This window comes from Ostrea edulis, chromosome 4 (assembly GCF_947568905.1).
Source record: "Ostrea edulis chromosome 4, xbOstEdul1.1, whole genome shotgun sequence".
NCBI classification, from domain to species: domain Eukaryota; kingdom Metazoa; phylum Mollusca; class Bivalvia; order Ostreida; family Ostreidae; genus Ostrea; species Ostrea edulis.
In genome coordinates, this window is record NC_079167.1 from 13,369,341 (window position 1) to 13,393,141 (window position 23,801).

A 23,801-nucleotide genomic window follows, 5' to 3' on the forward strand; every position below is an offset into this window, starting at 1 on the left:
CTGGTCTACAGCACCAAATGTAACAGGAAGGGAGAAAATGCAACGGACCAGACCAGGATTCGAACCCGGCCCCCTGAATCTCTAGTCAGGTGCTCTACCAACTGAGCTAACTGGCCACTGGCGATTGAACCCGGCTGACCGCTACAATATCTAACCTATGTAAACAAACACATGGCATGAGCCTTGTTTACATAACAAAGCATTGTGAGCTCTGTGTCTTCCATGTTCCTCGACAACTGACATTTAAATTTGTATACCCTATTAAAGCATTCTAAACATAAAAAATGGAAAAATAAAATTTGAAAATTTTCATCTCAAATCGTGTCCATGCCCCTTTAACTATGTAGAGACACAGATTTCTAACATTAAAATAAATTTTTCTGATATTAAAGATTTGTGTTGGATTTAATTTTGTTCTTTTAAAAGCGAAATTTAATCCAAAATGAAATTAATTACGTCTAAAGTGTGTATTCAGATATACGATACATTTTTAGCTCACCTGAGCTAAAAGCTCAAGTAAGCTTTTCTGATCACCCGTATTCCGGCGTCCGTCCGTCCGTCCGTCTGTAAACTTTTAACATTTTTAACTTCTTCTCAAAAACCACTGGGCCAATTTCAACCAAAGTTGGCACAAAGCATCCTTAGGTAAAGGGAATTCTAAATTGTTAAAATAAAGGGCCAGGCCACCTTTCAAGGGGAGATAATCAAGAAAAGGTAAAAATAGGGTAGGGTCATTAAAAAATCTTCTTCTCAAGAACCACTGGGCTAGAAAAGATGAAATTTATATATAAGCTTTATTAGGTAGTGCAGATTCTAAATTGTTAAAATCCTGGCCCCCGGGGGTTGGATGGGGCCACAATAGGGGATCAAAGTTTTACATACAAATATGTAGGAAAAATCTTTAAAAATCTTCTTCTCAAGAACCACTGTGCCAGAAAAGCTGAGATTTATATGAAAGCTTCCTGATATAGTACAGATTCTAAATTGTTAAAATCCTGGCCCCTGGGGGTCGGATGGGGCCACAATAGGGGATCAAAGTTTTACATACAAATACATAGGAAAAATCTTTAAAAATCTTCTTCTCAAGAACCACTAAGCCAGAAAAGCTGATATTTACATGAAAGCTTTCTGACATAGTGCAGATTCAAGTTTGTTCAAATCATGGCCCCTGGGGATTGGATGGGGCTTAAAGGGGGGATCAAAGTTTTACATACAAATATATAGGGACATTCTTTAAGAATCTTCTTCTCAAGAACCACTGAGCCAGAAAAGCTGATATTCACATGAACAGCTTCCTAACATAGAGCAGAGTTAAGTTTGTTCAAATCATGGCCCCCTGTTATAGGATGGGGCCACAATAGGGGATCAAAGTTTTACATACAAATATATAGGAAATTTGTTTTAAAAATCTTCTCAAGAAGCACTGAGCCAGAAAAGCTGATATTTACATGAAAGCTTTCTGATATAGTGCAGATTCAAGTTTGTTCAAATCATGGCCCCTGGGGGTAGGATGGGGCCACAAGGGGGGATCAAAGTTTTACATACAAATATATAGGAAAAATCTTCAAATATCTTTTTCTCGTGAACCATTAGGCCAAAGAAGTTCACATTTACATGAAAGCTTTCTGACATAGTGTAGATTCAAGTTTGCAAAAACTATGGCCTCCAGGGGTAGGTTGGGGCCATAATAAGGACTATGGTTTTACATGCAAATATATATAGAAAGTCTTCTGATATGGACCAAGGTGACCGATGTGGCCCATGGGCCTCTTGTTTAAGTATAGTGTATGTATTCAGATGTAAAATATTTTAATATACATGACAGCTCCTATAGTTAGGGTGACTTTTGTGATACCTATATGTATATCCTGTTAGAAGTCATTAGTTGAGGACATTATCAAAGTTTATGCACAACCAATAATTATTAACATACAAATTAATTGTAGAGTTTGAACATTTGAAAAGAATGGATTCATACAGCATTTTATTACATGTTTACTCCTTTATCCAGTGGATATCACCTATTACATAAATTTTAATTATTACACTATGTTTTCCTACGCTGTTTGTGACGTCACAAACAAATGTCAATTTACGTACATTTGTAGTTTGTTTACCAAATGTCAAGAAACTAAATTCCCACTAATATAGTAATGTAAATGAATAACTGGAGGGAGATAAACATGTGATAAAAAAGAATCTCCCATGGTTCATGGTTTGCTTTGATTTATATTCAACTCATGTGTTTTCTATCCCCTCGCCAAGGCTCGGGAATAGAAAATGCACAACTCGTTGAATATAAAAATCATATCAAACCACAAACCATGGGAGATCCTACTTATTTTTTATACAAGTATAGAGCCTAGGTATTTATAACTCCATGTATTTTGACTGACCACCTCCAGGGATATGGGTGTTGGAGTAGATGGTATTGAATTGAGAGAGACTACTGAGAAAGCTGTTGGAATGAACCGAATCTCCCAGGATGTAGTTGACGCTGAACCAGTGCTTAAAGTCCTGGAGGAAGACTTTTGTAACCTACTATACTGTAAATGTATGAAGAAAAACTCTGTCATAGGAGACGATGATGATGACTACATGAATAGGTGAATTAAGACACTCTCTAAACCAGCGCTGCTACTGGTGAATTATTGATTAATGAATAAATGTGTAAAGCTGATTACCCCAAAATTACCTTTGCTTCCGTTGTTCATTATTCCCTATCATGCAAACAAAAGAGACATTTATTCAAAGGTACAAATGTACTGTATATACTCGCATATACGTTGACCCACATATAAGCCTGTGACTGGAGAAATTCTTAGGAATTTGACATTGACCCTCTTAGAGGTCGGACTGAATTTTTTCATCGGATTGTCCATCAACTGAATGCCTTGTTTCTGGCAAGAGTTGTGTTTTTATATTGTATATATTTCTGAACGTCAATATCAATATTTGTTACCAATAAAAACATGTTGAAAACAAGGAAAAAGTAAGAAAATTATTTTTTTAAAAATAAATTATATAATGTTTCTCTGCCAATCAAATTTAAATATTCTACATGAAAGTTTAATAAATAAAAGTATTGAATGACAGTAACTATATTTTCATTTATAACATCACAGTGATAAATACTTGTTATAGTTATTTTGATATGTTGAAGCTATCACTATTGTTAATTTGTTACTAATTAAAATGACGTTGAAGCATTAAAAATACTGTCAAATCTAGTTGTGTGGCAAGGAAAAAATTCTAACAGTAGTATGCATGTATAAGTTGGACATGGACTTCAGAGTCAACATTTTACTCCAAACATTAAACGATTTACATGCGAGCGAGTATATATGGTACTTGTACATGTATTTTGTAATTTCTTCCTTTTAGTTATACATATTTTAATGTTCTATGCTCTGAATCTATGTCAGATACCCTGCCTGTAACACTTCACATGAAAAGGTTATGTACTGATAAAACACTGTTGACAAAGATATCTTTGATATATGAGTAATTGTTTCAGCAAGTGCCAGGCTGTTATAATTCCTCTCTTTCAACTGAATGACAAGTTCTTGTGTGTTAGATTTGAGTTGTGTATGTTAATTTTTAGGCCTTACTTTACCTATTTCATCACCTTTGTGCAGACAGTGATACTGATCTGTGCTCTGGCTATTTACGGATTTGGACCCTTTGGAGTGGATGAGGTTGAAAAGCAAGAAGTGGTATGTTCTCGTAAATTAACCTGCTTCTCTACACATTAATTAATTTTAATCAAAAGTTACTCATATTTCAACTGCAGATTAAAAGAAATGGCATGCAATTGTAGATATGCATACTGCGGATTTTTCACAATTATACTAAATACTGATTGAATGTAATGCAAGTGATTGATCTGTAGGGTGTCAGAAACAATATACATTTCTTATTCCTGTACTTCCTCTTGAAATGTATTGGTAAATGTAGAGAGAAATCAAGCTTCATGCAATATTTACCGGTGTCAGAAATCAAGCTTCATGCAATATTTACCAGTGTCAGAAATCAAGCTTCATGCAATATTTACCAGTGTCAGAAATCAAGCTTCATGCAATATTTACCAGTGTCAGAAATCAAGCTTCATGCAATATTTACCAGTGTCAGAAATCAAGCTTCATGCAATATTTACAGGTGTTGAAACCGAATTTGGCTTTGGAGGCAGAGGCTAGGAGGGAGTTTGGAAACATGTGGTTAGGACCTAGTCAGGTAAATACTCTTACATCCTATTTTAAAATACAGGTACATTCAGTATGTGAAAAGGAAATCTAAGTAATGACACTGAAATCTAAGTATTGATGCTGAAATCTATAAGTAATGACACTGAAATCTATAAGTAATGACACTGAAATCTATAAGTAATGACACTGAAATCTATAAGTATTGACACTGAAATCTATAAGTAATGACACTGAAATCTATAAGTATTGACACTGAAATCTATAAGTAATGACACTGAAATCTATAAGTAATGACACTGAAATCTAAGTATTGACACTGAAATCTAAGTATTGACACTGAAATCTATAAGTAATGACACTGAAATCTATAAGTAATGACACTGAAATCTAAGTATTGACACTGAAATCTATAAGTAATGACACTGAAATCTAAGTATTGACACTGAAATCTATAAGTAATGACACTGAAATCTAAGTAATGACACTGAAATCTATAAGTAATGACACTGAAATCTAAGTATTGACACTGAAATCTATAAGTAATGACACTGAAATCTACAAGTAATGACACTGAAATCTATAAGTAATGACACTGAAATCTATAAGTAATGACACTGAAATCTAAGTAATGACACTGAAATCTATAAGTAATGACACTGAAATCTAAGTAATGACACTGAAATCTATAAGTAATGACACTGAAATCTAAGTATTGACACTGAAATCTATAAGTAATGACTCTGAAATCTATAAGTAATGACACTGAAATCTATAAGTAATGACACTGAAATCTAAGTAATGACACTGAAATCTATAAGTATTGACACTGAAATCTAAGTAATGACACTGCTCTGGACAGGTGTAAGCTACATTTGATTGTGATTTTTTTTTTGGGCTCAATCAGTGAAAGAAAGTGCTGCTCAAAGGTGGTAGTTTTCCCTACAGAGAAACTGCCACTGTTAGATTTTCTAACTGTGACATTTCTGTCCTTATTTATAAAGTGACTTGTTATACGTCTAGTTCTCTCTATCAGAAACAGTATCTGTACTTAACATCAAAAGGGAAGTCAGAACCTGTTCAATCCCATTGTTGTTGTGGTGTTGCCATAGATACATGATTATTTAGGTCCAGGGATCAGCCCTAATCTTCTCTAATCATTGTATTTATCTACCCTTTATATTGAATTACTACAGTTTACATGATTATAATTTACACTGCACTTTAACTTTGAATACCATTTTATTACACAAAACCATGAAATCAACTTTTCTGTGTTATTTTAAGCCTGCCCTGTGATTTGTGTATATCTTTTTGGTATATAGATTAATAAACAGTGCTTTGGAAATATAAGAGGAAGAAAATGAACCTCACGTTTTTCACATCTTTTCAACATGAACAGAAAACTGTATGCTTCTCTTGAAACAATTGTTTTACAGCTGTTAAATGCATGTTATGATTGCTAACTGTATCATTAAACCATACAGAAAGATCTGATTCACCTCGGAGCAAAGTACTCTCCATGTATGAGGAAAGATCCAAATCTGGAAGCAGTGCTGGCAGAGCAGAGAAATGAGGAGAGACTGACCGGCTGTTGTGTCCGTGATGATGGGTCAGGGTGTGTCCAGACAACTGTTCACAAATGTAGTGTGAGTATATAACATGTGGATGTTTTATAGTGTTAGGGGTGAGATCAAAAGATCGATGTTGGATTAAGATCTAAATTCAAATAGTATGGGGGAGGGGGTTAAAATCTCCTGTAAGTTTATGTCATCGGACATCGATTACACTTTAATGGAAAAAGAAAAAGACTGTTGAAGAGCACATAATAATATTAAATTTTAATGAACATTTAACAGTTTTAATGCACACTTTCATTTGTGAATAAACAGTAGAAAAGGTATACAGAGTGTTATAGTGTTAATTATAATGGTATGTTTTTATTTGTTAATCGATTAGTTTCAACATTCGTCAATTTAATTTTAGTTTTAAGGGGGTGAAAACAATGTGAATTTAATTTTTTGTCAGACATTGAACTTTTGATCTTGCCCCTTAGTGTACACATGTGGATGTTTTATTGTGTTGGTGTACACATGTGGAAGTGTAGTCTTAGTGTACACATGTGGGAGCATAGTGTGAGTATACATATATGGACATGTAGTGTTAAATGTATACACTTGTACACATGTTGAATTTTAGTGTGTAACATACAACACAAAACATAAAACAAGTTACATACGGTCTATCGGTAATTATTTTGTACTTGTTGAAGTACACTTATGATACTAACATATCAATACTTGTGTACTTGTATGTTTGAATGCATTCACATTCTGACTTTAGGGAATTTAGATTTCAGGGTACATGTATTCCCACTGAAATTGATCAAATACACAGTTATATTTCTCATACTGTATGTCAGTCCACCAGAAAGCTTTCTTATTCATCTTTGTATGTTGTCCGATATTAATTTTTGTAGAAACTGATATCAACCTTTGTGAAGTGGAATGACTCCAGTAGGATAGATGGTGGCTATAAGTCTGGTGCTGTGTGTGGCCTGGATCCTAAGTAAGTTAGGTTGTTTTATGTCCCATTCAAGATTTTTCACTTACGTACAGATGTCACCAGCGTTAGGTGAAGTGCCACAAATTTTGACTTGTGCATTACACTTGCAGCCATAGCAGTGAGAGTTCTATATCGTGTTAACCCAACCATAGCGTGGATCATATCCGAAAGACCATTAACTTTCACTCATAATGCCAGCACTTAGCAAAGGAATAATCACTACCGATGTTAAGGTTTGACATGGCACCATGATTGAGAATCAAATATAGGTCTCCCTCTTACGAAGCGAGCGCCTTAGCCACTTCTCAGAAGTCAGGAAAACTATGTTACCTCTCTAATTTAATATTCTTTAGATATATAACTGTGTCACATATTTCATGGATGTTTTTCTTTTAGCCACTGCAAGAGTCCCTCCTCTACTCCACCATTTGAGTGGGATAAGAAGGACTTCACAAACTGGCCGGTATGTTTAGATGGCAAACTTTAGCAACACTTGAAATGCAGTGCACAACACATCTTTATTATTCCATGGTTTGGTAATAATACATATAATGTATATCAGAATGAATCTCCTCTTTCACATTATCAACAGTGCAAGACCGACTTCACCATTGTAAGACAGCCATTGATTGTTTCTCTCTCACTACTTATTAATAAATGATATTGATTGATTTTGAATATTTTTAGATAATTGAAAAACATCTGCTTTAAATAAAACTTTTACTAGTGTATTTAACCTAATGTAAACACAAATATGATGCAAGCCTTGCTTACATAACAAAGAATCTGAGCTCTGTATCTCTCTTGTAACGTGACAACTGACATTCAAATTTTTGCAAAACTATTAGAAATACTTTAATTTATCATTGTAAACATTAAAAATTAAAAAATAAAATTGGAAAAATTTCAGGTCAAATTGGGTCCATGCCCCTTTAAAGTCATTGACTTTAGAAACAGATACCGCAGTCAGAGAGAATATGCCTGAGAATGATTTACTCTTTATGTGTTCACTTAAAAATTAAGGAAAATTTATATACTACTCGTTGATGAGTTCCAGAAAGTGTATTTTTTCGTTACATTAAGCTAACAATAAATGTGCTTCGATCACTGAAAGACTCATTAAAAGTAGGACATTTATTCTTGTGAAATTGAATAATATAGGAGAGAGTTGAGATTGAAATTATTTTCCCAACCAAACAATGGAATACTTTTTGAGTACTTTTTTGTGCTTAGAGCTAGTTGCACTTTGAAAGTACTAAAAAATGATTGATTTATTTTTAAGGAGTTATATACTATTTTGATGGCAACTTTTAATTTAGTACAACATTAATGAATAAAGTCTGCTGTTTTAGTCATATGATTTTCTGGTTTCTCGAAGCATTACACACTTTTATGAATTTATGATTTCATAATGGATGATATCGCTGCTATGTAAGATAAATCAATCTCTAGAGATTTCTTACATCGGTAGTATAGTGAGAATTTTCTGTCTCCCACTGCTGTGATGTCATTGATTATTTCTATATTCATTACATTATCTGTTGAAGTAAATGTTAAATATTGTATGTATGTATTGTATTATATATTTTCTTGGTCAATATGATGATTTACTACCTCAGAAGTACAGTATTCACCCAGACATCCAGGTGAATAACATACGTCATGGGTAACTGAATCATTGCATTGATTGAGAAAATGTCATTAATTGTTTTATCATATAGTTAAATAATTTAAAACGTTGAAACCTTCAACTTACAAAGTGATACCTGGTCCACCATTTTTGTCTACTGCTAGAGTGCAAGACCTAAAGACCTAGTCAAAAGTGATTAGAGATGCACATTTTCATTGCAATATCTTAGCAGTATTATACAATATATATATTGTGGATGACTTAAATGGTGAAGGTCATTGCAGGATTGTACTAATATTGTAATAACTTGTCTAGGGCGACAATGGGACATTATAGAACTACCAGAATCATGCAATTCATATAAAAACGCTCAATGATTAATTACATGTATATCCATACTAATACTATTCCATGAATTTGTAAACAATGGACAAATTTTATTTTGATTTCAATAGTCTGCACAGCACAATTAAAAGCATTGGAATCATAATTTTCATTTTTTTCTTGTTGAGTTTCTTTATATTTTTCGATTTCATGATGATCATCAATTGAATTAATCCTGTCCCCTAAAGTTTAATTGGTTATTTTTTTTATTGTTCTTTTTCCTGAAGGAGATTCTTCACATTGTATTGTCATATAACTAAATCTTTAATAATGAAAGATTATTTCCTTTTTACAATTTTAAAGTAAATATTGGGGTTCAAAATTTCTGTTTTAATTACTTTATATTTTAAAAGGAAAGATATCCTGACCAGGAAATTGTCCCAATCTCTGGATTAGATCCAAAACACATACATAACTTTGAATTATCTCAAGCTTCCTGAATATATATATAGGCCTATCCATTTAATTCTTTAAAAAAAAAAAAACTCTGAGCAAAATAACTCTTTAATTCTAATTCCACATTTGAACATTCAAAATTTTACCTATTGCTTTCATTTGCAGATTTGTAAAGAAACCAAGAATGTCAGTCGTAGTTTTCGTGGTTGCTCCCAGCCTGGCTCGGACTGTCACATGACTTGTGACATGCTTGGACGGCCATGTTGTTTTGGTATCCAAGGAGAATGTATGATCACAACAAGAGAGCACTGTGAATTTAGACAGGGCTACTATCACGATGACAAATTTTTGTGTTCTCAGGTACATTAGATTGAAACGGAAGTCAGTTGATAAGATTAAAGGCTTTATGACTTTCATAGTATTTACTGAAATGAAATTTTAATGATGCATAAATTTGTGAGCATCAATATATCAACCTTTGTAGTATTTACTACACTAAAATTTCACCGATACATAATTTTATGGGCAGCTATATGTATCTTCCTTCAGTGTAGATTGGTTTTCCACAGATTGTGATAAAACCATAGTACATACATTTAGTACTAGGAATTTTCTACTAGTGTATTATTAGATAAATGTTTGTGTGTGTAATTTGAACCTTATAACAATTCATTTACTGCAGATCTCTCCTCCCCTTTTCCCTCCCCTTTTAAAAAGAGGCCCATGGCCTGTATCACTCATCTGAGTCACCTTTGCCCTGTTGTTGTTCAGCTGTTATGATTTTTGAATGATTTTTTTTTCAATTTTTATTCCCATGAAAAATTTTGACACCATATTGTTGCCCCAAACAGTCATGATTTAACCAAATTTGAATTCACACAACATGAGAATGCCTCAACACCAATATGACTAACATGATCTTGCTGTTCTGGAGAAGCTCTGTTCTGGATAAAATGTAAGACCTAAGCATGTGGAATCATTATGATTGCCTGAGGAGGGGTGGGTGTCTGTTGCTGGTTGGTGGATTGGAGCTATTTTGAATGGTTTCATTGTTGAAAGCAAAATAGTTTAGGAAATATTGAATAGGGTTAAGTTTTTTTAAAAGTAGGTCAATCTCCAAGGTCAATTTCACAAAGTTAAAAACTTCAACACCAAAATAAAAGGTCTTTTCACAAGGAATGTGCAAATGAAATATAAGACCCCTACCACTCACCATTCAAAAGTGACGAACGAGGTTAAAGCTTCAAGTGGATACACAGACAGGATAAAACACCCCCAACCCCTGACAATAGTCGCGAGAGCATTAAATAAAACTTTAATTCACACAACTTGGGAACATTTGGATATGATGTGACCCTGCTACTCTTGAAAAGAATTTGTTCAAATTAATTTCCTGTATATTCCCATGTAAAAAGTTCGATTTTCTACTGTGGTCCCCCTGGGGCCCCTGAATTGAACAAACTTGAATTTGAAATGCTTGAAGATACTTGCATATCAATATGACTAATCATAACCTTGCTATTGTTGAAATGAAGATTTTTTAAAGATATTCCCATGTAAAACTTTGATCTCCTATTGTGGCTCCATCCTACTTCAGGGGCCACAATTTAAACAAACTTGAACCTGCACTACCTTTGGATGCTTGCATATTAACATGACTAATCATATTTTTCCTATATATCTACATGTAAAACTTTGATCCTCTATTGTGGCCTACCCTACCCCTGGGGGCCATGATTTGAAGAAAAAAAATTGAATCTACTCAATTTCAGAAATCTTTCTTGTAATTCTGAACTTTTCTTGCCCAGTGGTTCTTGAGAACATTTTGAAAGATTTTTCCTATTTATCCCCATGTAAAACTTTGATCCCCTATTGTGTCCCCACACTACCCCCAGGGGCCATGATTTGAGCAAACTTGAATCTACCCTATCAGGAAGCTTTCACGTTTTCTGGTCCAGTGGTTCTTGAGAAGATTTTTAAATGACTGCACCTATTTTTGCCTTTTCATGATTTTCTCCCCTTTGAAGGGGGCATGGACCTTCATTTGAACAATTTTGAATCCCCTTCATCCAAGGATGATTTGTACAAAGTTTGTTTGAAATATGGCCCAGTGATTGTGGAGAAGAATATGAGAATTTGAAGAGTTTACAGACAAATGGATGGACAGACAGACAAAAGGCGATCAGAATAGCTCACTTGAGCTTTCAAGCTCAGATGAGCTAAAAGAAAAAAAACCCAACTCTTGCTGTCCTTATTTTAAGCATCACATGTTGTACTGTGATAAATCATGATGGACAGTTTCTGTGTTGTAGGTGAACTGCTTTGAACAGATATGTGGTATGATTCCCTTTGTGTATGATGATAGGCCAGACCAGTTCTCCAGAATTCTCTCAGCCAGTCTGCTGCATGCTGGGTGAGATCATAGTTACTATACATTTGATATACAGTCAGAGATGAAACTGATATAAGAAATGAAATATGTATTTAACAGATACATATACATGTAGTAGAGCATATGACAAAATTCTTCTCCTGGTTGCAACATTAAAATTTTAGTAATGAAGAATCAATTAGCACATGGCTGTACATAGAATATACACGTAGATATAAGTTGAAAAGGAACTAATTTAGGATTGTACCTGTTTTAGTCTCTTTCACCTGGTGATCACCCTCATCATACAGTTGTGGATCATGCGGCGTCTGGAGCAGATGATTGGTTGGATCAGAATGATGTTTATCTACATCAGTAGTGGCTGTGTTGGGACATTAGCCAGTGCCATTCTCACCCCATACCAGGTGGAGGTAGGCATCACACACTGTCTTTTTATTCTATTTCATGCAAGATGCATAGGTGGCATATACTACTTTCCATACAAGCCTGGCCCACTACATCAGGACATACACCTGTATATTCTAAACACAGCGGGTCTTTACTATATTCTGAGATAGGGTCTGCGCTGCACTCTGCTGTATTGTGACCTTTTAAGGGAACATGTGACTGACAATTCACATATAGAACACTCTGAAGTGATGCATACAGTATTGTTAGTATATTGGAAAACGGTTGTTTTAAAGCTGTATGGTCCGAATTAGAATATTTTTTCCTATCTCGTAAAAACGCTATTAAATCATCGCACGTATGTAGTTATGAGGCTGTACAACATATCATAAATTATTTCAGCTGTTTTAACCCAAATTATTTGATTTTAAATCGATGTTTACAAATAACAGCATCACTGCCATTTCAAGTGACAGTCACATGACCAGTTCAAACTTTCAGATCATCGGTGGTCTTATCTATGTAAAGCTGTGTATTTTGTTATAACAGTACCGTACCATAAGTTTAATAGAAATAAAAATATCAGATACCTCTTAGTGAATTGTTGTTTTACACTCTTTCAGCCTTAAAACTAGACAGTTGCGTATGAGTTAATACATCATGTTGGGATTCCCCTGACTCGCGTGGGTCTATTTATAGACGTCTATTATGGGATGATTTATATATGTACCCACTATATTTACTTTCTAAATAATATTCGCACTGTTTTCTTTTACATGCAGATGGTTTCAAGCATGTAATTAAGGGAAAGTTAATAACTTTATAAAGTAATTAATCTGCTTTAAAGTAATTATGTACAAAAATAATACATGAACATCTGGTCATACAGCTTTAAAGGTTACAATGGACGTAACACAGATAATGATTTTTACCCTGATTTGATTTAGCGACCTTGTGATCTAATGAAAATAAAGTAAGTAGGTAAATGTTAACATTGAAATATTGATTAGCATCTCTTTTCTACAGGTTGGCCCCTCAGGAGCTCAGTTTGGTGTGTTGGCCTGTCTGTATGTAGACATCATCAACCAAATTCTTGTCAACAAGTTTTCGTCGGGGGACAAATCCAAGGAAAATACTCAATTAAAGTACAATTTAGGAGCCTACAGTGCTATTCTGTTCCTGCTGTTCTTCCTTGGAGTTTTCCCCTGGATGGACAACTGGTCTCACATATTTGGCTTCTTCTTTGGAATGTTCATCTCCTTGGTTGTGATGAAGGAGACCGATATAAAGGCGAAGGGAATCACTCGTGTTCATGTGGTTCTCACCTTTGGCATTTTGTCATTGGTCGTGTTCCTATTTCTCATCATAATGTTCTACGCAGCACCTCTTACTGAGAGCACATGGTTGCAATACATTAACTGTATTCCCTTCACAGACACGTTCTGTAGCAATATGGATGTCACTATTAGTCGGGGATCGACATACTCAAAATATGTCAAGTAATTCTATAGGTGCTGATTCATTATCTTTCATATACTAGGCTAAGCATAGTTTTTTTTAATAAGGTGTTGTGTGAATTTTTTAAAATACGGTTGTATATATTTTTTGTTACAGAAGTGCACCACAAGTATGGTTGTAATCAAATAAGCAGTGCTTAGCATAATATGAAGCTGTAATTGGTATACTCTCTCACGAGTTTATGTGATAATCTCAGGATGTATTGGTGCATTGAATAAACTGTTAAAGGTTAGAGAGTTGTCAACCCAATCAACCATGCAGGCTGGGGGACATGTCACTATTGTCAGCAGAATAGACAATTAACAGTTATATTTGTTGTGTAGACCATACTAAGATTGTGTAATTACATTGTACGTGTATTTCAATATCTAGTACATTATGAATTGGCACTAGCTTTATTTTATTGTATCACTGGATTGTTTACATATATTTCTAAATATAGTACATACACGTTGTATAATGAGGATTAGTTCATGTATCAAGATCTCATTTTGCAGCAATAATTTATTGTGTTATTTGTAATAATATTGTGTACAGTGTATGTTTAGGATTTCTAAACAAAAAAAAAATGAAAAAGGAATGAACAATATCTCCTTGTACTCTTAGTAGTGGTTAGATATTATGACGATTGTTTCAGATTGGAGCAATTATTTATATTTTATTTTATAGGTGCATAGCCACAATTTGTCCGAATAATCCTTGAGAAACTTGTGCAAGATCACACATTTAGTATACATTAGTAGTTTCATCTGATCAAATTATGTCTATAATATACCACAAATATTTACCACTAGACATCCTACACATCTTTATAAAGTTTGCTGTTTTGAATTGATTTTCTTTTTCATTGTTTCTTTTTTACCACGTGTTTACAGCATATCATTTATGTTAATCACCTTCTCTTTTTAATAGTTTATCTTTAATTGTATGATTAACTTTTGTTGATTAAACCACTAAACTCACATAAGTTTTTTCTCTCACTTTTTATGCCCCTGAGATGAAAGATTGGGAGGGGAAGAAAATGGTTTCTTTGTCTGTCTGCCTAGTCTAAAACTTTATTGTGAATTTTTGTGATAACTTTTTAGCAGTATGATGTAGTAACTTTAAATTGAAAATTAAGGTCATTCATTAATTTGCCAGATTTGTGTTCATGCTTGAAGGCAACACATTTCTGATAGAGTATATGTAACATCTCAAATTCACTCAGATATGATGAATATGTCTTTCTTTGTCACCTGCTATAGTAACAAGCATTCTGTAAGTATCGCATATTCCATGTAAAGTCGTCTGCATATTTAAGCATGACGAAAAAAGTGTGGAAAACTAAGTATTTGCTTTTATTTCCCAAGTCCAAGGGTCACAACTCAGCAAAAAATAAATGGACTGGAACAAAATTCGAACTTGGTCTGTAACTTGTCATGGTAAAGCAATGTACCAAATATCAAATGAAAATCTGCAAACATGACTTTAAAAAAAAGTGGAAAACTTAGTATTTGTGTTGAGGGTCATGGGTTAAAAAAAAATCGATGTAACAAATTTCGAACTCGATCTGTAACTTGTTATGCTAAAACAATGTACCAAATAATCAAATAAATATCTGCAAGCATGACCAAAAAAATGTACGAAAAATTTATTTGGACAGACAGAAAAGTTCCCTTCGGCTCCTCCGGTAGGGGATATCTATTTGGAACAAGTTGTGTCTGTGCCTTTGTAATATCATAGTCTCCATACGATATCTAAAATACCATTTGGGCTGTAACACTGAAAAATGAATCTCAATTCACACAAGCCTTCGTGGCCTGAGGATGGCCCCTTTTGTGTCAAGGTCAATAAGACTTAGTAAGATATTATTTCTGGAAGATTTCCCAGCTGCCAAAGTCACAACAAGTTCACAATACTGTACAACGGTTAACAAATGGACAGTTCTATGGATATCTCCAATATTGTGTTCTAGCAGTAAAAGTCGTTTTCCTTCTTAAAATTATAACTTTAACCAGGAAGTCGCTTGTTGTGTTATTTACTGTAGCCCATGTAAGCATATACATGCGGAGCGACAAATTAACATAAACGCAAATAACTGAGGATTATTCAATTATTGTGGGCTATAATTGATTTGATGCGCGCATCAGTTGAAACATTGAGTTAATGCACACATCGATTGAAATATAAAGTGCAATACTTGAATTTATTCGATCATCAAATTAATTATTGCTCTCATCGATTCGATTGAATTGATGCACACATCTATTAAATTTTTGCTCTCATCAATTAAATTGATGCGTGCATCAAAGTGGTGGAATTATTGCTATTATTATTACAAGTCTAATCTGGAGCTCGGTGTAAATGATTTTATGATATCTTTGATTAAATTGATGATATTTTGTAATTATTACACCAATCCACGCATTAATTCTTGAATTGATTATATTTATTCAATTAAAGTGGGCAATAACTCAATAATTATTATTGCGCGCATTAATTGAATTGATGCGTGCAATAATTCAAACATAGAGAACAAAAGTTCAATTATTGCCACATTAATTATTACTCTCTTTAATTAAATCATAGCGCGCATCAATTAAGTTTTTGATATTATCAATTCATTTGAAGAGCAATCATTTAATTATAGCGCGCATTGAATCAGTAGAATAATTAATGCTATGGACATATGTCAATTAATGCGCGCAATAATTCAGAATTAATTATTTCAAGAGATCTGAACTGTTACACGTGTTAATTTGGCGCCCTTACATGTGTCTAGGGGAGCCGACACATATCCTGTTGTGTTTTTTTTTGGGGGGGGGGGGGGTAAAAGTTCTAGGCGTGCACTCTTGTCATTTGTGGGGGTATTTAACTGTCATAATGAGTTAATCAAGTCTTATAAATTTTGCTATTCATTGGTAAAATCATTTATATTTTCTTCCCCAAAAGTTAATGGCACCAAGATTCTAATTTTAATCGTTCTTAATCCAAACAATCTCTGTCATCTATAAAGCACTTAATATCTTATTTTTATTTTCTCCAATGTTGATGCAATGGTAAATCAATCATAATTATAATATAGTACATCATATTATTAATAAAGCTTATTACTGAAACGGTTTGATTTCTGTTGTAGATATATCTAGGGATGTACAGTACGCGATGTTGTGGTATATATATAAAAAGCAAGACATCTTTTTTATTTACCTCATTTGAGCTGAAAGCATTCCCCCGCCCAAGTGGAGATCAGGTTCCCACTTTATTTCTTATTTCAAACAATACTTAAACCAGAAGAGTCATAGCTCGTATAGAATGAAAATTTAACTTTGTTCAAACCACAAAGTGCAGAGCCAGGAGCGATGAGGTGACACTAGGGGTTTAAAGTTTTTAAAAAGTGTTTAAATTATGCAATATGATTTTCCCATAATTTATACTATATACATAGTAATAGTTTGTTTTTTTTTAAATATCAAGGTTAAGCATAAAAGGTTGATACCATTGGCATACAATTTCCAAAATTCATTTCAGTACAGGTAATGCCATGCTTTGCTCTGAGTCCTATTAAATTATGACACCGGACTATGATTGAACTTAGTTCTTGTTTATTCTGAAATTATATAATAGTCTGTCGATGTGAGACAATTAGTGCACAAAAAGTCTGCTTTCATTTACAGATTATCTTCTAATCTCAGAGAGATTCGTCGAGGCTGGACATTTAGACGGATATGTCAGTTGAAATATCCAGCCTTCATGCATGAATCTCGCTGAGATTAATTATTTTAATGCGGCTGAATTTTACTGTCAACTACTGCATGGCATTGAATGTTTTGTGAAATGACAATCACTTATAAAGTTATTCTCATGTAGTCATTTATCAGAAGATAGGGTTATTTTATTCCAAACGATAGACAAATCATGTAAGAATTTTGTAAAGATGGACAGTGATCAAAAACTTGTATGGCTAATGACCAATGAAGATGAAAATATTCTCATCCAAATTAGTAAGATGATTTTAAACAGTGGGATATAATACTACAAATGTTACATTTCATTGCATTATGCACATTTTCTCTCTTCATATTTTACACCTGTAGGCTGTCTTGGCTACTGGGAGTACAAGACCAACAGTCTGGTACAACAATTTACTACCAGATTGTTAGCAGGCACTGTCCCTTGGTACTCCCTGTGGCCAGGTCAACATATCGTGTTTTTATTCTCTCATATAACGTTATTCTCTTTTATATAAGTATTCTAACCTTCCTGCTTTAGACATAAAACATTCAGAACAACTGGATCCTGCGTGTAAATATGTAATATACTAGCATGCTGTATTCAGTAAGATGATTTTGAACAGTGTAATGTGATACTGCAAATACATGTCTTTGCATTCTACACATTTCCTTTACTTTACAATAGTAAGCTGTCTAGGTTACAGGGAGTACAAGACCAACGGTCTGGTACAATAAATTTATTACCAGACTGTTAACAGGCACTGTCCCTTGGTGCTCCCTGTAATCAGGTCAACATATTGTGGGGTTTTTTGTTTTTTTTTTCTTTATTATTCTTTCATATAATGCTATTATTCTCTTTTATATAAGTATTCACACGACACTATCATTATCTGCTATCCCAGTAACTGTTATGTGAGGCAGTTGGGTTATTTTATTTATCATGTTGTTAATTTAAATCTTGTCTGTAATCAGTATTTCATATATAATTATATATAGATATGTGCAGTGCAGAAGTGTGAACTCTGTCAGTATTACCAGTAGTACTTCTAATTGATTGTTATTTATTTTCATTGTTATAATTAATTGCCTGTTAACATGTACATACCCCCCGAGGGCCCTTGATTGGTGAATAAACTATTATTATAAAGTAATGATTAAAATTTCCAATTAATGATCAAAATGTCTAATTAATGATTTAGCTATATATTATATTAACACAATGTCTTTGAAGAGATCATATACGTTTTTCGGAAATTGATAACAAAACTCAGATCCGCCTATCCGTTCTGTCAGAGTTATTTCCCGTTTGCGCTATTCGGTAAGCCTCTAATCGTGACGACCGATCAACTTTTACGGAATCGTCCGAGGTAAGCCGAGTATATCTATTGCGGCGGCAACGTTGTTATGACGACAGTTGTGGACAATGTTAAAACTGTGACGATTGGGTCTTCCATATATAGAAAACCAATCGTGGAAGATCTTATATTTTTCATTGGTAGGTGTTTAGATAGCAACCACCTGAAGGACTAGGGAAAAATATTGGCCAGTGAACAAGGAGTTTTGTATTTGGACGAGTTATAAGGTAAACTATAATGTAACAATTGTGTTTGTCATTTTTGTATTTAGAAATATAATTCAACATGTCACTTAATTTTAGCAATCAATTTAGATTTATTCTTGCGCAAAGTATACTTTGTGTTTTTGTAAATACTAGTAGTTACGTGCCTCATAACATATGCATCGCCATTTTAAACGGAATATCATAAGCTACTCAATTTACATTTTGTTTGCCATATCTAAGAACACGTGGAATTTCTCAGGACATGTGATTAGTATTCATTATTAACACTTTTAAAATAGAAAAACATGGCAACTGCACTACGTCCAAACACAAGATACCAGCCACCTGACTGGTTCACAAATAACCACACCATCTCTACAAATGCCGAAAGGCAAAGAGATGCTTCCCATCAAGTTCGCCAGGAGAGCCGATTTCTCAGAAATGAGACAGACAACCAAACAAAGTGGGACCAGCACTCCAACAATGTCCGCCTGGCTGACAGAGTAGACAACATCAGACAGTGGAAGGAAATCCTGGAGAAGACCCTGGCTGATATTGACAAGGAAATTGCCGACTTGTCTGATGCCAAAGAGCTCACAGAACAGTCTCTGGAAGCCAAGAACCTCCCACTGGACGTTGCTATTGAGTGTCTGACTCTGAGAGAAGGACGCCAGAGCATTGATGTTGTACAGGATGAGGCAGAAAACCAGCTACACAAGGTATGTTATAGTTCATAGTCAATAAATGTAATCAGCCATAAATTATCATCCCATTCTTTGATGGGTCAACAACTGCTTTTGAATTTGCAAGCATATATCAAGATATCGAATCAATTGATATTAACTAAATTGGAGAATATTTAGTGGAGAATAACAATGATATATGCACTATTTTTCAGGAGGTGGAAGTTATTGAGGGAATCAAAAAAGCTCTTCAGCAGAAAGTTAGTGATTCCTTTGAGCAGCTTTGCCTTTTACAAGAGGCCAGACAGCAGCTTCAGGCTGACTTGCAGGACAAGAACTTAGCTTTAGGAATAGATGTAGATCAGTACAACCTCCTGGACAGGTCACCCCAGATCAGCTTCAAACCCGATTCATTACGAGTACCTAAAGGGTAAGAATCATGGCCTTTTGAAATAGTCGGTGAAATATCTGTGAGAGGTAATTTTTGAACGCATAAAAAAATTCATACCATATAGTTATGATGTATATATAATGATGAGGGCGATTAATTACCATTTGTATTGTATGTTGTTACAGAAGCACCACCCCTCAACAGTGGGAGGACTTCAGCCGATACAACAAGGAGAGAGCTGAAGCAGAAATGAAGGCGTCTACCCGCTTGAGGGAGGCAATCCACCACACCCTACAGCAGTGCGCCAATGACCTAGAGGCCCAGAGAATAGCCACAGAGTATGCCTACAGGAAAAGGATCCACGAATTTGAAAGAGCAAAGGGCGAGCTGGAATGGCAAAAGAAGAATGTATGTCTAACATTAGTTACCATAAACTTTCAGAATTCTGAGAAAATAATATTTGATTGGTGCAAGGCAAAATGTCAAAATGATTTCATGTCAGTTTGTATTTCGAATAGGACTTAATCACTCTTTAAATTCTCTGTTATGTAGACTGAGGAAGAAATTGCAGAATTGGAGAATGATATCAGAGGAATTGAAGAAAAAATCAGAGCCAAGATTGCGCCAATGAAGCTTGCTCAAACTCGCCTGGAGAACCGTACTTACAGGCCAAATGTTGAGCTCTGTCGGGATGCTCCACAGTATGGTCTTACAGATGAAGTCAAACAGCTAGAGGCCACAAAGAGAGCCTTAGAAGAGAAACTAAAACAAGCCAAGTATGTAGCTTTTCATCAAAATAATTATCAGACAGTTTAGTTCTGTAAAAATCACTTTTCAGATGTCAATTTTTCATGGTTTCAGAAAACAAATTGCATGAGTTATTGAAAAGACTCCTCGAAAATTAGTAATTTTACAATGTTTTACAGTAAATGTTTACAGTGATTTTACTGTGACATTTTATTGATTTACAGTAAATGTTTACAGTAATTTTAGAGCAATGTTACAAAGTAATTTTACCATAGTGTTTCAAGCAATTCTATAGTGAGGGGTAAGATCAAAAGTTCAATGTCTTGACAGAAAACTAAATTCAGTTATAATCAAGACTTCACCCCTTTAAACTAAATATGATGAATGTTGATCCAATTTGATTATCAAGTACATAAATGAAGAACTACTAATAACTGTACTATATACATGTATATATATATTTCTTTGGACAGCAAAGAATATCAAAAACAGTAGGCATATCATACTAGTTGGTTTCTTTCACAATGATTATAATTTACTCATTCATTGTTCTTTCCATTCTGTAGGCATGCCTTGGACGGTTTAGAACAGAATCTTCACAGGATAAATGATGACCTTGCTCAGAAAATTAATTCACTTAATTTGGACAATAAATGTATGGATGTTCGTAAAAAACTTCAGATCCGCCCCCAGACTGCTCTACAGAGGAATTTAACCCTGACTGGAATTGAAAGGGAAAGATCACACATCTTGGCATAATTATTTTCCAAAACCCAGGGAAAACAGTGCATTTTTTACAATATCAGATTATGTCAGGCATGTTTTACAATATCAGTATTTAAACCAATATCATGTGATCATGGATTTTAAAACTTTGAGCAAAGTTTTTAAAGTGTTGGAAATATTTATATTTTAAATTGATTTATGGGAGATGAGTATTGAAGATATAAAGTTGAATGGATTCCTTTGTGTTTGTCCTGATCTTCACTTTCCTGTGGGTGCACTCTGTTTGTATCACATTATATGACACGTCTTTCATTGTTATATTAAACTGCATTACCAAGGATTATGCAACAATTTAGTATAATTCATTAAATTTTTCCCCAAATTGCTGTGTGCTTAGCAACTCATGTCTCACATAGCTGGAATAGTGTGCATGCGAAAATTATCATGAAATATTTCAGAGGCCTCTTTGCATAGAATCATGCAAGTTTTTAAGTGTTGCAATGATTTTAGTTATCTTTGGTAGTGCTTTATGTAAGTAATGTTGTACATATGAGTAATAAAATTTATAAATTATGATAATGCTTAATGTTTACTTTCTCTCCATTTCCATGTACCTAAATATTGTGAATTCATTGAAACTAACGTTTTATGATGAACGCAAATCAATCTTTTAAAATTTAATGTAAATTATGCATTTACAGTGAATGCCAATATTCTGACTGGTATGTGCAGTTATGGCAAATTATTCTGACTGTTACATGTAGTCGCTGCACATTATTCAACCCCTAAGTGTAGCCACTGCTCATTATTTTGACTGGTACATGTAGGCAATGTCCATCATTCTAAACAGTACATGTAGTTGCTGATCATAATCTAGACTGATATATGTAGTCACTGCCCATTAATCTGGCTGATAAGGGAGGTTGCTACCCATTCTGGCTGACTAGTGTAGTCACTGCCCATTATATTGGCTGGTTCATGTAGTCACGGCCCATTATTCTGAATGGTACACATAGTCATTGCCTATTTTTACTGGTACATGTAGTTTCTGTCCATTCCGACTGGTACGTGTATGTGTACTCGCTGCCGATTAATCTGACTGGGAAGTGTAGTCAATGCCCATTATTCTAACTGATGTGTAATCAGTGCCCATTACTGGTACCAGCAGGGTTCGAAATTACCTCATGTACGCAAGTCTGAGACTAGTAAAAATCATGTCGGACTGGCAAACTCTCTATGGCACTAGTCTGTACAGACTAGTGAAAATCTGGATACCAGTCTTGAATTGGTCAAATTTGTCCTAGTCTCTTAGATGTTTGAGCTTATGGTCGATTATCAGCATGGTTTGTGTGACATGCTGACCTTTGAAATACACGGATGTTGATAGAAGGGGTTATTACATGAGTAACTCAGAGGTTACTGTATGCTTATAAAGATCATGAAAGCAAAATAAAGTATGGTTGTCTTTTTCTACCATAGGTGTCAGAAACTGAGTTGTTTGCAACTGTGAAGTGTTTGGTTTGATTACATACTATGGAATAAAATGAATTTATGGGATCATTTTATATGATATACTGGATGGACTAGTGAAATGCTTTGTGGACTAGTGAACATCAACAGTCACTAGTCCGTACAGACTAGTGCTTGTACAGACGTGCTTGAAAAAGTTAATTTCGAACCCTGACAAGTAGTCACTGCCCATTCTGACTGCTATGTGTAGTAAATTCACTCTTAATAATAACAACTAAACTAATCTGCATTTGTACTTTATATAAATGTACATCAACATGTTACACAACATTACACAGATCAAAATCATTTACACTGAACATAAGGATGATACCTGTCAATAATCATTGTTATGGGATGTTACTTCACTTTGCAATTCCTTTATTCACATCACAAACTGGAGTGACATGTAAACTCCATAACGAAGTCAGTATGAATGAATGTGAATCATGATCAGTCTTTAGAAGTCCTGATTCCACACAAAACATCTCTTCCAGATATTTTAGACATTTTCTTGCTGGAAAACTGCTTTCATTATTTTCCTGGAACACAATATCGGACAAGTCGTCTACATGTGACATCACACACATGACAACTAACAATCACCTGTTCCACCTCCACAAAGCACAGTTATAGGAAACGGAATATTTCCCAGCTGGAGCCCCCTGATCATCAGTACATGTTTGGTGATCTGTATGGGCCACCTCGGTTACCCCTACCAGGCCCCCTGCTCCTCTGAATTAGACCTCGGCCCCGCTGAAACATGCCTCCTCGACTGCCCCGGTTCTGAAGCTGGCCCCTTTGTGGCGCTCCTCGAGTGTTGATGGGGCGGCCTCTCGACTGCTGGATTGTAGTAGGAGATGGTCCCTCCCACACAATGGGCTGAATTTTAGGCTTTTCTGCATTGGAAAGGAAGTACTTTTAATATGATAACCATGTACAATGTACTAGTAGATTGTGTTGTTTGTTTTTTGAGAATACATTTTTCCATAGTACT

At 34.6% G+C, this 23,801-nt stretch overlaps 4 protein-coding genes across 8 annotated transcripts in view; 3 read left to right on the plus strand and 1 right to left on the minus strand.

Moving 5' to 3' along the window:
• The window catches only part of LOC125670352 (inactive rhomboid protein 1-like), a 25,777-nt gene extending 11,339 nt beyond the window's left edge, over positions 1 to 14,438 (plus strand). For both annotated transcript variants that reach the window (XM_048905464.2, XM_056161990.1), the window contains exons 7-16: positions 2,406 to 2,606; positions 3,605 to 3,716; positions 4,159 to 4,233; positions 5,690 to 5,851; positions 6,682 to 6,770; positions 7,164 to 7,230; positions 9,343 to 9,537; positions 11,490 to 11,590; positions 11,826 to 11,979; positions 12,983 to 14,438. In XM_048905464.2, coding sequence (XP_048761421.1) covers positions 2,406 to 2,606; positions 3,605 to 3,716; positions 4,159 to 4,233; positions 5,690 to 5,851; positions 6,682 to 6,770; positions 7,164 to 7,230; positions 9,343 to 9,537; positions 11,490 to 11,590; positions 11,826 to 11,979; positions 12,983 to 13,459 — 1,633 coding nt within the window. In that variant the 3' untranslated portion in view covers positions 13,460 to 14,438. The remainder of the gene's footprint in view (positions 1 to 2,405; positions 2,607 to 3,604; positions 3,717 to 4,158; positions 4,234 to 5,689; positions 5,852 to 6,681; positions 6,771 to 7,163; positions 7,231 to 9,342; positions 9,538 to 11,489; positions 11,591 to 11,825; positions 11,980 to 12,982) is intronic.
• The window catches only part of LOC125670354 (solute carrier family 17 member 9-like), a 960,148-nt gene that overhangs the window by 154,661 nt on the left and 781,686 nt on the right, over positions 1 to 23,801 (plus strand). The window lies entirely within an intron of this gene.
• On the plus strand, positions 18,627 to 21,531 carry LOC125670355 (tektin-2-like). The gene is made up of 6 exons (XM_048905469.2): positions 18,627 to 18,769; positions 19,048 to 19,467; positions 19,647 to 19,861; positions 20,008 to 20,230; positions 20,375 to 20,598; positions 21,136 to 21,531. The coding sequence occupies exons 2-6, from the start codon at positions 19,054 to 19,056 to the stop codon at positions 21,326 to 21,328; spliced, it is 1,269 nt and encodes a 422-aa protein (XP_048761426.1). The 5' UTR covers positions 18,627 to 18,769; positions 19,048 to 19,053; the 3' UTR covers positions 21,329 to 21,531.
• Positions 23,046 to 23,801, minus strand: part of LOC125670350 (nucleoprotein TPR-like) — a 50,530-nt gene continuing 49,774 nt past the window's right edge. For all 3 annotated transcript variants that reach the window (XM_048905461.2, XM_048905460.2, XM_056161977.1), the window contains one exon: positions 23,046 to 23,703. In XM_048905461.2, the coding sequence (XP_048761418.2) occupies positions 23,477 to 23,703 (227 nt within the window). In that variant the 3' untranslated portion in view covers positions 23,046 to 23,476. The remainder of the gene's footprint in view (positions 23,704 to 23,801) is intronic.

Bases quoted from the DNA above. Each gene is read 5' to 3' on its own strand.
- LOC125670355 (XM_048905469.2), top strand. From the start codon at position 19,054: ATGGCAACTGCACTACGTCCAAACACAAGATACCAGCCACCTGACTGG. The intron at 19,468-19,646 runs GTATGTTATAGT...ACTATTTTTCAG, and splicing joins CAGAAAACCAGCTACACAAG to GAGGTGGAAGTTATTGAGGG. The intron at 19,862-20,007 runs GTAAGAATCATG...ATGTTGTTACAG, and splicing joins TCATTACGAGTACCTAAAGG to AAGCACCACCCCTCAACAGT.